Below are 12454 nucleotides of genomic sequence, written 5' to 3'. Positions count from 1 at the left end.
TGCTGACCGGCATTCCCAGTGCTCGCACACAGTCGCTGCGACTCTCACCTCGACCACCCATCAGGTTGTTTGGTGACTTGGTGATGCAGGGTGGAGCTGTGCGCACGGACAGCCGGCAGGAATACATCTTGGTCTAAATGCGTCTTGAAGATCTCCGTCATCGCCGGGTCGGTCCCCCGCTCTCTTCTGTAGGTATGTACTGCCTGGTTTCAGTGTAGCGCAACTACAGTGCGTCTTCTCTGCAACCTGCACCATCACAACTACTGGGACAGTTTTTAGGAGAAGCTTAACAAGTCTATTTGTGATTTTTTTTATTTTTTTTGCTGTTGCGCACAGTTTGCAGAAGGCACTGGACGCAGCGGGGAAGTGTCCGTTAAATGTAAAGTAGCCTGTCGGTGTGCTTTCTAACCGCAGAGCAGAGAAATGCCTGCTCATTTCGCAGTTTTTTGTTCCCACAGTGGATGAGAGAACCCGAGGGAAAAGCACGCACCTGTGACCGGTGGTGGAGGAGGGTTGGTTTCTCCGGTGCTGGTGACCTCCCGCTGCGGGGCACAGATCCCGTCAACACCCGGCGTCGTCACCACCACTCCAAACGGAGCGCGACGGAGCCCACCGATGCGTCCGGCAGCCCCTGATGCACGGCAGAGCTCCGCGGCTTTCTGGTCGGTGGGAGAGGCTCGAGCCGCGGCCGCGCGCTAGGATGCTGCGCCAGGTGTTGCACGCGGGCCTGAGGACCTCCTTCCACGCGCTCGGCCGGTTCGTCGCCAGCCACCCGGTGTTCTTCGCCTCGGCGCCCGTGCTCCTCTCCATCCTGCTGGGCGCCAGCTTCAGCCGGTACCGCGTGGAGGAGGACGTGGAGAGCCTGCTCGCGCCCAAGCACAGCCTGGCCAAGATAGAGGGGAACCTGGTGGGCAGCCTGTTCCCCGTCAACCGCTCCAAGCACGCGCTCTACTCGGACCTGCAGACGCCGGGTCGCTACGGGCGCGTGATTGTCACCACCCGGAAGGGGAGCGTGCTGGACCCGGTTCACCTGGACACCATACTAAAGGTATGCACAAGTTTTATCATTTAAAACAATATACGTTTTAATATTGATAAGGATTAAAGCAAATACCAGTTACATAGGGTGAATATTTATGAGGCTAAAGCTGCATCCCAGGTCCACACTCTGTCTCTTTACACTGTAAAAACATTCACTTACTTTATTTAAATAATCATATATTCAAATACTCTTTATTGTTTGTTGTTTTTTTATTTTTTCATTTTGAGACTAATTTAAGGAATGCACTAAAAAGATAAGACAAATGTATATAAATGTATACATATGTGTGCACCAGCCGCTTCATTAGGTACACTAGTAAAAACAAATACATTACTGCACTAAATGTTCGCGACTGTTATAATTCAGCTGATGTCCTAAAATTGTTCCTGTCATTTAGCCTAGCCCACCGAATAAGATGGTGAATAATAGCAACATGTGTGGGTACAGTACAATACAATTCAGTCTCTTTACACTGTAAAAACATTCACTTACTTTACTTAAATATTCATATTTTCAAATACTCTTTATTATCTTTTTTTTGTGGCTAGCGTTTGCGGATAATTTGAAGAAAGCCCCAGGATCATATCAGAAATATATATACGTCTATATACACATGCAGACATACACTCACTTGCCAGTTCATTAGGTACGCTAGAGAAAACAGTCCTAAACTAAATTTTCTCTTCACAGAGGTTATATATTTTAGCATTAGTTTAAAATAACTGAGAAGAATGTTGATTCAATTGTGTTTTGTCATTTTGGAGGCTTTAGTTCGTGTGGTTCGTACTGAATTGAGTCGCACCAGCACACGTTTCTATTATTTTGGCCACCCCTTGTTATTTAGCCTAGTTAGTGGGCTACGCTAAATAACAGAAGCACTTTTAATTCAGTCCAGTTTCACAGCACCACAAACTACATCCTCCAAAAATCACCATACAGTTGAGTTGCCACCGTTCTTATGCCGCTTCAACATCAAATAAACATTACAACAGTCATGAAGGGAGATTTAATGCAGGACCGTTATATCAGAGTGCATTTCTTCTTCACTAGCGTACCTAATGAACTAAGCTGTTTTTTCATTGACAAATATACCAGTACAAGAAAGAAAACTAATGCAAAGTAACAGCATGACCTATTACCATGACCAAACTGCTAAAATTAAATTACACAGTACAAACTGTTCAAACATTACAACCCTCCATATAAAAAAAAAATTCAAGCTGTAGTCGACCAAATTTGAAAATTTTAAAGTGTGGTTCTTACTGGCAAATGCCAACTAAAAACACAATGCAGGCGGGTTAAAGCATTTAACAATGAACTCCTACGCCCTTAAAATCACAGTCCATCCACCTAAGAATGATGCAGGATCCATCTTTGAAAACAAACCCTCACTCAGAACCACACACGGAGGCAGAGGTCAGTATCTGCGGGTGCAGTGAACACACGGAGGCTGTCATCCTTCTCATTCTCAGTGATTTATAGTCATTAAACTGAACAACACAGCCTCACATCAAATTACCCTGACAACCTTTACGGTTATGAAGCAGATCATCCCGGTGACTGGAGGCCTCTGTCTCCATGCGGATATATTCCTAAATGGAGTTACGAGTAGTAGTTTGGCACCACTGGAGAAATTAGCTAAATGATTTCTTGAGGTTATGAGGCTGTAATTAGAGCATGCTGAGGCACTGAGATCCATTGTGCAGACTGTGTTTGCCGTGCATTGCTTCTCCTGTGACCCACTTTATTTACAGTAAACCTGGAATACAGTGTTGGTCCGCAGAGGACTGCCACGGTTAGAGGTAGGCTTGTTCGGGGCTGTGCATCATTTACTGCCAACAAGCTGCAACAGAGGGAAACGGGATGGTGCAAAAAACAGAGCGCTGTAGTATGTCTTTTTTTGGTGCGTGTGTGTCTCTGCTTGCTCTCGGCCTGCCTACTTTCACTTACAGAAGCCTCTCCCTTTGAGAATGAACCTGAACTTGTTGCACGCACTAAGCTACGGTACAGTGAGTGTTGGCGGAGAGAGCGATAACAGCAATAGTGAGAGAAAGGACTAGACAGGATTTCCACATGCAACGGGAGTAGGACTTGTGAGTCACACCCATTGACTGCATTGAGTATTTAAGCCTTTGTTGGCAAATATGTTGGTTCTCTGTTGACAGCGTCTTTTACAACTGCAAAATAGTCAGCCTAGATCAATCTAGTTACTCCTGCTCTTTGATATGGAGTAGGATCCCTATCAGTACAAGCTCTCAGTTTGATTCAGTATCAATTAATTTAGAGGAAATTTAGAAGCAATGGAGATTTTTCCATCACTAATGTTGTCATGGGGTGGAGCAGTGGTGTGCTGGTTAGCACTGAAGGTTCTGGTTCGAATCCATCGGCCGACTGGGGCCTCTCTGGGAGTTTGCATGTTCTCCCTGTGTCTGCGTGGATTCGCTCCGGGTACTCCGGCTTCCTCCCACCGTCCAAAGACACGCTGGTGATTCTAAATTGGTGATTCTGTCCAGGGTGTACTCCGCCTCTCGCCCAGTGACCGCTGGGATAGGCTCCAGCCCCCCATGACCCTTCACAGGAGAAGCGGTTACAGAAGAAGAATGATTGAATGAATAATGTTGTCCAGAGATTTGTGGTATTTCTACAGCATTTTACCTCTATGAAACACATCTTTGCTTCTGTCCAGCCCATCTTCATCATTATACTGTTCAAATCCAATCAGCTTTTTCACACCAGGGTTGAAGCGTGGACTAATCTCCTTGTGCTGCCTCGCATGATTTCTTGTGCAAAATGACATTGATCCAAAGATTTTATGAATCTATATCAGATCTTTTAAGCCCCGCCCTAATTTGGAGGAAGAAACCTAATTTCTAACCCTGACTGTATGGATGTTTTACTATGACAGTTGTGAGCCACTACTTTGATAGAGAAGTATCTTTATGACTGTGCGATGGATTTTTATAAGTCTGGGTGAAGACATTCATGATTCCCAGAGGATGAAAGGACTTTGGTGATCCTTTAACTTTTTATTTAGTTCCACCGGCAGGTCAAAGTTTTTACATATCAGGTTAAATATCTCAACATCTACCAGATGTTTGTTGCACACATTTTGGTGCAGATATTCTTGGCTTCCAGAGGATAAATTCAAATGGGTTTGATGGCCCCCCTGACTTTTACCATTATTAATTTATTTATTTATTTCGGTATAAGTGAATATATCTCTGCCAGGGCATTGCAGTGAAATATCTTACAACGAATCTTGGGTGGGTGCAAGGAAGTAACTTTGTTAACAAAACCATTGCATTACAATACTCTCAAGCTAATGCAGCACTCTGAGATGGGAGACAGCTCTGCCTGTGTTCATGGTGGCAGAGACTGGCATCAGGCCTGTTGCTTAGAAACCAATACTGTGGATGTTGGCACTGTTGTCCTCTCGCCATAGAAACAGAGGAGGACTCTGAGACAAGTATTGTTACTCAGTTGAGTAAGACAAACACATACATACACCCCCACACATCTCGCCCTCTTATTCACACAAACAGGACACAATGTTGGCAAATGAGCCACTCACACTCCAGAGTTTTTCTGTGCTTCAGAGAGAAACTTTTTCCTCTTCATCCCGGCAGAATTAGCCACAGTGAGCGTCAGTAAATACATCCCTTCTCTCTTGTTTTATCTGCTTATAGCTCCACAGGCGGATCTACCAGATGCAGGTCACGGTCCCAGCCACGGGCTTCAACAGCTTCAACTACTCCTTCTCCTACCTCTGTCTCCCCGACGACAAGAACGTCTGCATCATTGATGACATTATCCGTGCCATGGAGGAGATCCAGTCGGCTCGCACTTCTAATCGATCCATCCCAGTCCTGCGGTACCCGATAACACAGCTTGTAGACGGGCGGCAGGCGTACATCGGCCACCAGCTTGGTGGTGTGCAGGGCTGGGGTCCCAGCGGGGCAGTGCGAGCTCAGGGGACAGGAGCCAGGGGCGAAGGCGTCCGTTCTGCCAGGGCGTTGCAGCTCACCTACTACCTCCAAGCCAGAGGTGGCCTGATGGACAGGGTGGCCAGTCAGTGGGAGAAGGCCTTCTGTGCTGAGCTGCAACACTTTGCAGCGCTCCATCCAAAGCTGGGGTTGTACCCTTCCACTTCTTCATCTCTGAGGACAGACTTCCAGTTCTCCTCTGTGCTGGCACGTCGCCCCCTGTTGGCCAGCTTGGGAGTATGTGGTGTGCTGGCCATCTTCTGCTGCTCTATGAGGGACTGCGTGAGGTCCAAACCTTGGCTGGGACTGCTGGCTCTGCTGTCAATCACACTATCAGGCCTCACTGCTGCTGGGATACTCAACCTGACCGGGGCCACCTACAACTCCACATACCTGGGCATCCCTTTCGTCATGCTTGGTAGGTTTAAAGCTGATATATTTGATCTTGACTTAACGAATACACAGCATATAGGTAAATGCCTTTTGAGTTTCGGAAGTTCTCTGAAGTTACGGAAGTTGAGCACAGTCTTAACAACAACGGATAAAAGTTTAGAGAAATCAAAGAAAGCTGATTCTACTCAATGGCAGGTGGAAGCCACAATGAACACTGCCATCGCTTTTATATCTGTTTTTACCATTTGCTTTGTGTACGTGTTGTGGTGGATGTTGCAGAGGCCTGCCTCAGGCAGAAGGCCATTTCAAAGTGGAGACATCATCAAAATGACTGACATACTCTTAGGGTATGAACTCGCCTTACTGAGGGGGTGGATGACAGCACGAACAGCAGATTTTCTGATGTGTGACAAAAACCAGAACTAAAAGGTCCGTTTTTAAGCTGCAGCAGCTAGAGGCTGGAATAAATCCAGAGGTTTTACACAGTTTTATTCTCAAAAGCCATCCAAATTGAACAAGGTACTGTATGCTGTTCATAATTTCTGTACAAAGTAAATGATATGATCAGTGAAGATTCTTCTAAAATTGGTTAAGTTGGGGAACAAACAATACTCGTTTCATTTTACGGAAACATTATGGTTTGTATTAAAGTAACTACATGATTAAACACTAAATCTAATTAATCTGCAGCCCACCGCCACAGAGCGTAGCACATTCAATGAGAAGGCGGCCTAGGAGTACTGTTGAAATTAAAATGGATGCAGTATTTGTTACTGTCGCATCAAATGTGGTACAGTTGCTGTTGAGAATTTTTGGAACAGGTTCATTATCCACTGATATCAGGCTGTTATTTAATCTCTAATTTATAGACTGAATTGTAGATGTCAATTTGTGCATTTTGCCTTTTAAACGTCACTTCTGTTTGGTGATGGGGACACAGAGACTTGCTGTGTTTCAAAGTTCTCCCAAGGAGTCCAAGGTTGTTAATTATTTGCCTTATTGTTACAAAACAATAAAGCCTTTCAATAAAGAAACCTTGGGTGCAACAGGCGCTAACGGCACTGGATATGTATGAATGAAGCTAAATCCACCATTTATCCTTTGATGATTACATATTGCAGCATGCATGACTGCAGTTCACAAGGGCCCAGTTTGAATGTATGAAGACATGGTTTAACTCTGTGAAAGGGCTTAAAGGTGCACTGTGGAGTTTTTGACCACCAGGTGTGTGATAGAGCAGTACATGTTTTGTGTGCACAAGCGTGGTGGAAGCCTGACATCTTACCACTGGTACAGATATCTTTTTTTTTTTTTGTTCGACAAAGATGAGAAAAAGAGACGGATTAAGAGGAGACAGACACAGGAGGAGAGGAAGGGCTGGAGTCGAATAACTGCAGAGTTAACAGACAAACGGAAGAGACGGGGAATGGGTTCTATGAAATATCCCTTCAAAATGAGATAAGGAATCTCTTAGCAGAAAATTAAGTTAAACTGTAGTTTGACCCGAGACAGGCAGGCAGGGAGGAGGATCTTTTCAGAATGCAAGTGGGCAGACAGAAAAAAATGTGGGTGGAAGTGTGAGGTGAGAGAGGAAACGATGTGGCAGAGCTGCAGAGAAAGATCGGATTAAGAACTGGGAGAATTGAACTATATTTAATGTTTCAAAAAGCGGCGACAGACTCTTTATCTTCTCCAGACAAAAGACGGTCTCACCCAGGACTTGTTCAGTTGAAAAGCTGGAGACGCGTTCACGAGGCGATGCTCCATTAACTCACCAGGTGTGAGATTGTGCACAAAGGAGGGTGATAGAAGTGATGACGTTAAAGGATAATTCTGGGTTATTTGAAAGTGCTGTGTTGATGATAATAGCCATTAATGTGGTTAGTGTGGCTCTGTGGGCCATGCCTAACTTTGCACTCTGCACCTTTGTCTTAGCGGTGGAGGAAGAGGAGGTGGAGAGCATGTGAGCAGCGTGCGTCAGGTCGACTGTGTACTTGTTGCAGCCTAGACATTACCCACCTGGAATGGCCATTTCCTAACCCCATTAGCAACAACCATTTCTTTAGATGCATGGGGCCGACTTTCAGGAAACGGCTGAACACAATAACCACATTACGAGTCATTTCGAGTATAATATTGATTTGAAGAATTAATGGTTATAATCTGCAACCTTTCCAAAGATGCCATTTTAGTTTCTCCTCTGATGGGATGTCGTTTTTCCCGTTTTATAATTTAGTTTTAGATTTTGGACAGTTGGTGAGACTCAACAAGAAATGTCTCTGACGCTGTTTCAGCAAAAGGAAACATCCTGGAGTGTTTTTTATTTATTTTTTTCATGTGTTAGTGCCTGAATGTGTGTGTCTGTGTCAGGCTGGTAAATATCAAAATCGTTGGCTAAGTGCTTTCTCGAGACTCTCTTTTTTGCTCTCGTCTTCTCTCCACATTAACCTTCCCACCTCTCTCTGTCATTCAGTGTCTCATTCTCTCTCTCTCTCTCTCTCTCTCTCTCACACACACACATAAATACATGAAAGCACATACACACCTCAGATCGGCAGACTTTCTCTGATGCATCCGCGCCTCAAGTGTCGGTACGTTTCGCCTCTCCTGAGGTGTTAGGTGTTTCGCCATGGTGAGGTCAATGGAGGAGGAGGAGGAGGAGGAGGAGGAGGGGTATGTGTGTCACTGGTGACTCACGGGTGTCATGGCAACCACTGAAGAAGAAAAAAAAAACACACACATCAAAAACCATCTGCTGCGCTTACAAGAACATTTGTGTGCATGCACATGAGACTGGGTGTGAGCTTATGCATGGATGGATGCATGCACCTTGTTGCACTGGGCACTGATTAAAACTTTAAATATCACTGACGTGCCTTAAAATAGTAAGTGTATTTAGGAAGGAGGCTTCATGCCCTTAAGTTGCATTCTCATACAGTGTTTTTGCAGCAGTCGCCCAGATCCTCGACCAGAGTTGATAAAGTGACTTCTATCCATCATTTCGTCCATCTCAAATTCAAACTGCATTGAAGTGTGACATTACGCGAAGAAGATCTATCGTTACACACCCTTGGACGCCGCTGTGATTCATCAAAATGGATAGATTCAGGCTACTAGGGTGCAATCAAAACATTCAAGTTAGAGAATTTCAGGTTGGTTTGACATGAGCTAGGTCTTGTGTCTTGTGACTTTAAAGTCATTTATGGGCAAGAAGTAAAAACAACATTGATACGGTATGTCCTCACTTATTGTGTGCAACCTGACTTTGTTACAAGGGTAAAACTGACTCTACTTTTAGCTCTGTGTTTGGTTTCCACCAACTTCCACCAAATCCTCTAATGTGCAGCTACTCGTGTCCCTCTGTTGTTTGGTGCGAGGCTGATAGTGCGTCATTTGTTAAGTAGAGCTGAAAAGGGATGAGAACGAACCAAAACAGTAAAGCCCCGTCTACACATGAAGCGATTCGCTCGTCATTCTTCATTTTTTGTGGCTAACAGTTGGTCGCTAGTGGATGTTCCAGGCTCTGGTTGCCTTGCTAACCATCTTGTATTGTATATTTCCCACCCCAAATGTGTGAGAGTGAAACAAGCAGGATAACACATATTGATAGTGTATGGACGGAGCTATTTGAAAATAAAATGTCGTTGGTGCCGGTGCAGCTCCATCCGGGTTCATCCAACTCTCTAAGCCTGCTATCAACATGGTGAATTTGGTGGTAGGAAGCAAACTCGTGGATGCTGTTTACCTGCGGTACATGTGTTGTTTGAGTTATGTGTCAATCGACCGTATTTTGTCACCTTAAAGTTGAGGTTAGTTCAAGTTGGTACTCGGCCACTTCACACCTCCAAAGGTTTGTCATCACATTAGTATTCCTTCGTCTCCTACTTCGCTGCTAGTTGTTGCTTTCTGTGTATTTCTGTGGTTTCGTCTCTGGATCCTCATTTGTTTTTTTGTTTCTCAGGTCACGGGCTCTTTGGATCCTTCGAGATGCTCTCATCATGGAGGCGAACCCGGGAGGACCAGCATGTGAAGGAGCGCGTGGCGAGCGTCTTCGAGGACGTCATGCTGCGTTTCTCCGGCTCCACCATGCTCCACCTGATGACCCTGGGCCTGGCCGCCTCCCCGCTCACCAACATGGAGGCTGTCCGGCTATTCTGCCGCACCGCCGCCCTGGCCGTCACCGTCAGCTATGTTTACATTTTGTCCTTCTACAGCTCCTGTCTGGTGTTTACGGGCTACTTGGAGACCGGTTACAGGCACGGCTGCTTCTGCCGGCGCGTCCCCAAACCAGACCGCCTGGACTCTAAACCCACTTGGTACAGGTGTTTGATGTACACTCGTTACCAGGATGAGGCCCAAACAACCAACCCGCCAATAGGGGTCGCTCACGCTCACACGCCGAATCCTAACCTAACTCACACCCACCCACACACCACAAACAGCTCCGATGTGCACGGACACAGCCACGTGGCTAACTCCACGCACGCACATCCACACCCTCACGCACATTCAAGCACGGTAAGCACCGACCCTCATCCTCAGGACTCGCACCTCTTGCTGGGGTGTGTGCGGCGTTGCTACGGAGACTGGATCACCAACACTTATGTCAAACCCTTTGTGGTTCTACTTTATCTGGTTTACATCTCCTTTGGACTGATGGGCTTCCTTCAGGTGAGACACACACATCACAACAATGGAGTCACAAGTGAGCACATGTTGTTTACAGGTTTCCATTGGCATTGTCAGCACTGTTTAATCACTGAAAGTGAGCAACCCATGTAGGAAATAGATCTAATAAATGTTGAACAGCAGTGACTATTACTAAAAGTCTCTGAAATCCAGAAAAGAGAGAAGCTTCTGAGTAGGTGGCGTGTAGGAGTCTGAGGGATGGTGAATTTCCTCAGCACTGAGAGGTGTGGATGAGAAAGTGACTTTCAGACCGGTCATAGTTGTTGCTGTCTGCATCACGGCGTTATCTTGCTTTGTTTCCCGGCACGTTGCACCAGATGGACGTACACCGATGTAGAACTAATACCCGTCGCCCCACGTTGGAGTAACTCTAACTCAGAGTAAATTGTACGCAGCGTCAGGGGTAGTTTCATTGTTAAAGTCCACCTTTGAAGATTTGTGCTTGTTTTCCATCTGCATTAACTTTATTATGGCAACTAATATGAGGTAGCAAGATGAACAACAATTTTTTTTATCCCCTGTGTAATGATTTATACTAGATACAAGACGCACAATCTGTGTTTAAAGTGTCACAACTATGTTTCTGTTGTCAACAGGTCACCCAGGGTTCTGACCCGAGTGCACTTGTTGCCATGGATACAGCGACAGTGCTGTACACCCGTGCCCAGCAGCGTTACTTCAGCTCGTACTCGCCCGTTATCGGGTTCTACATCTACGAGAGCGCCCCCTACTGGAACGCCTCGGTGCAGCGGGACCTGCTTGAATACGCCAAAGGCTTCCAGAGAATCAGCTGGCTGGAGGCCTACCTGAACTACCTGTCCGACCGCAACCAGTCCACAAGCCAGCCTCGGGAAAACTTCACCCGCACGCTCCGCCAGTCCTTCCTCCGCGAGCCGCAGTTTGCCCACTTTGCGGATGACATCATATTCGCGGAGCGCGGCCAGGGCGAGGAGCCCGACGTGGCGGCTTCACGCATCTTCCTGGTCGCCAAGACGACGGAGAACAAGCGGGAGGAGATGTCAGTGCTGCTGGACACGCTGCGACGGCTGTCACTGACCTCGCGCGTTCGCTTCCTCATCTTTAACCCCTCCTTTGTCTACCTGGACCGCTACGCTGCAGCGGTCAGCTCCCCCCTCAGACACTCACTGCTGGCGGTGCTCTTCCTGTTGGGTCTGTCCTCTCTGGCCGTCATGGAGCCGCTGGTCTCCGTGTGGCTGGGCCTTACCCTGCTCTCCGTCCAATTTGGAGTGTTGGGCTTTATGACTTTATGGGGCGTGGAGCTGGACTGCATGTCTGTGTTGTGTCTAATATCAGCTTTGGGGCACTCGGCAGACTGTAGCGGCCCCCTCCTCTGCGGCTTTGCCTCAGGTCGGGGTGAGAGCAGGACTCGCTGGGTGAGAGTGGCGCTGGAGAGACACGGGGTTCCCTCCCTGCAGGCTCTCATCTGCTACAGCGCCGCCCTTGTGCCTGTCGGCTCTGTACGCTCCAACCTCACGCACACACTGTTTCGCTGCCTCACCCTCACGGCCGGCTGCTCGGCCCTGCACACGCTGGCCTTCCTGCCCACCCTCCTCACCTTCCTGCCCCCCTCCAAGACCCGGGGCCACAGGCCCGGAGGAGAGGGCCAGAGACAGGAGGTGGAGTGTGTTGAAATGAACGACAGCACCAGAGTGGTCGACCAGATCACCACTGTCTGAGCACGGGATGATGTTGTTTTCTCAGCTCCTGCGTTTCCATAGTGACTGCCGGCTGGGAATTGGCTCATTGTAGTCCGAGCAGCCGCTGAGCGTGCTGCCCACAAGAATGCTGATACTTTGGAAGACAGGACGAAAATGGCAGAGGAAAGAAAGGAAGAAAAGTAAGAGAGGAAGGTTAAGAGAAAACAGATTCAAACACGTAAAGGAGAGAAGAGGCTAATGATGACAAGAAGAGAGAGAGAGAGAGAGAGAGACGCAGGTTTCCAGTGCAGTGTATCCATGGTAACCTGCTTGTTACCAGTGCTGTGTGGCATGTGAATGAGGTTTTATTCCCAGTCAGAAATTAGGGATGAACCTGGACGTGACTTTATCCAAGGATAGGAGGAAGTGCCACACTTTTCACGTTGCCAAAACTTGCTTATGATCCAATCACATTACCTGGCTAATGCTATCTGTTTTCGCCATATCAAGTTGCACAAATACAGCTACAATGACATGAGGCAATCATCTGTATGACTCGAGTATTTCTACTTTAATGCTGGACAAATAAAGTCAAAATAAGGAAACGTGGTCCTAGGTTTCAGTGGTTTTGTGGTATGTGGTGGTACTGTGGAAAAGTAAAATGTGTTTGAGATACACACAAAAGTGAA

General features: G+C 46.9%; 1 protein-coding gene across 1 annotated transcript; it reads left to right on the top strand.

Annotated features, from left to right (window-relative positions):
- The first annotated feature begins 685 nt into the window (after positions 1 to 685).
- ptchd1 (patched domain containing 1) lies at positions 686 to 12393 on the top strand. The gene is made up of 4 exons (XM_084565597.1): positions 686 to 1048; positions 4729 to 5443; positions 9380 to 10089; positions 10704 to 12393. Exons 1-4 carry the CDS (start codon positions 701 to 703, stop codon positions 11802 to 11804), a joined length of 2874 nt encoding a protein of 957 aa, XP_084421723.1. The 5' UTR covers positions 686 to 700; the 3' UTR covers positions 11805 to 12393.
- The last annotated feature ends 61 nt before the right edge of the window (positions 12394 to 12454 follow it).

Source organism: Chelon labrosus (assembly GCF_963514085.1).
Source record: "Chelon labrosus genome assembly, chromosome: 18".
Taxonomy (NCBI): domain Eukaryota; kingdom Metazoa; phylum Chordata; class Actinopteri; order Mugiliformes; family Mugilidae; genus Chelon; species Chelon labrosus.
Note: the sequence above shows the minus strand (reverse complement) of the source record. Positions and strands in the feature narration are given on the sequence as shown.

Bases quoted from the DNA above. Each gene is read 5' to 3' on its own strand.
- ptchd1 (XM_084565597.1), top strand. From the start codon at position 701: ATGCTGCGCCAGGTGTTGCACGCGGGCCTGAGGACCTCCTTCCACGCG. The intron at 1,049-4,728 runs GTATGCACAAGT...ATCTGCTTATAG, and splicing joins ACCTGGACACCATACTAAAG to CTCCACAGGCGGATCTACCA. The intron at 5,444-9,379 runs GTAGGTTTAAAG...TTTGTTTCTCAG, and splicing joins CATCCCTTTCGTCATGCTTG to GTCACGGGCTCTTTGGATCC.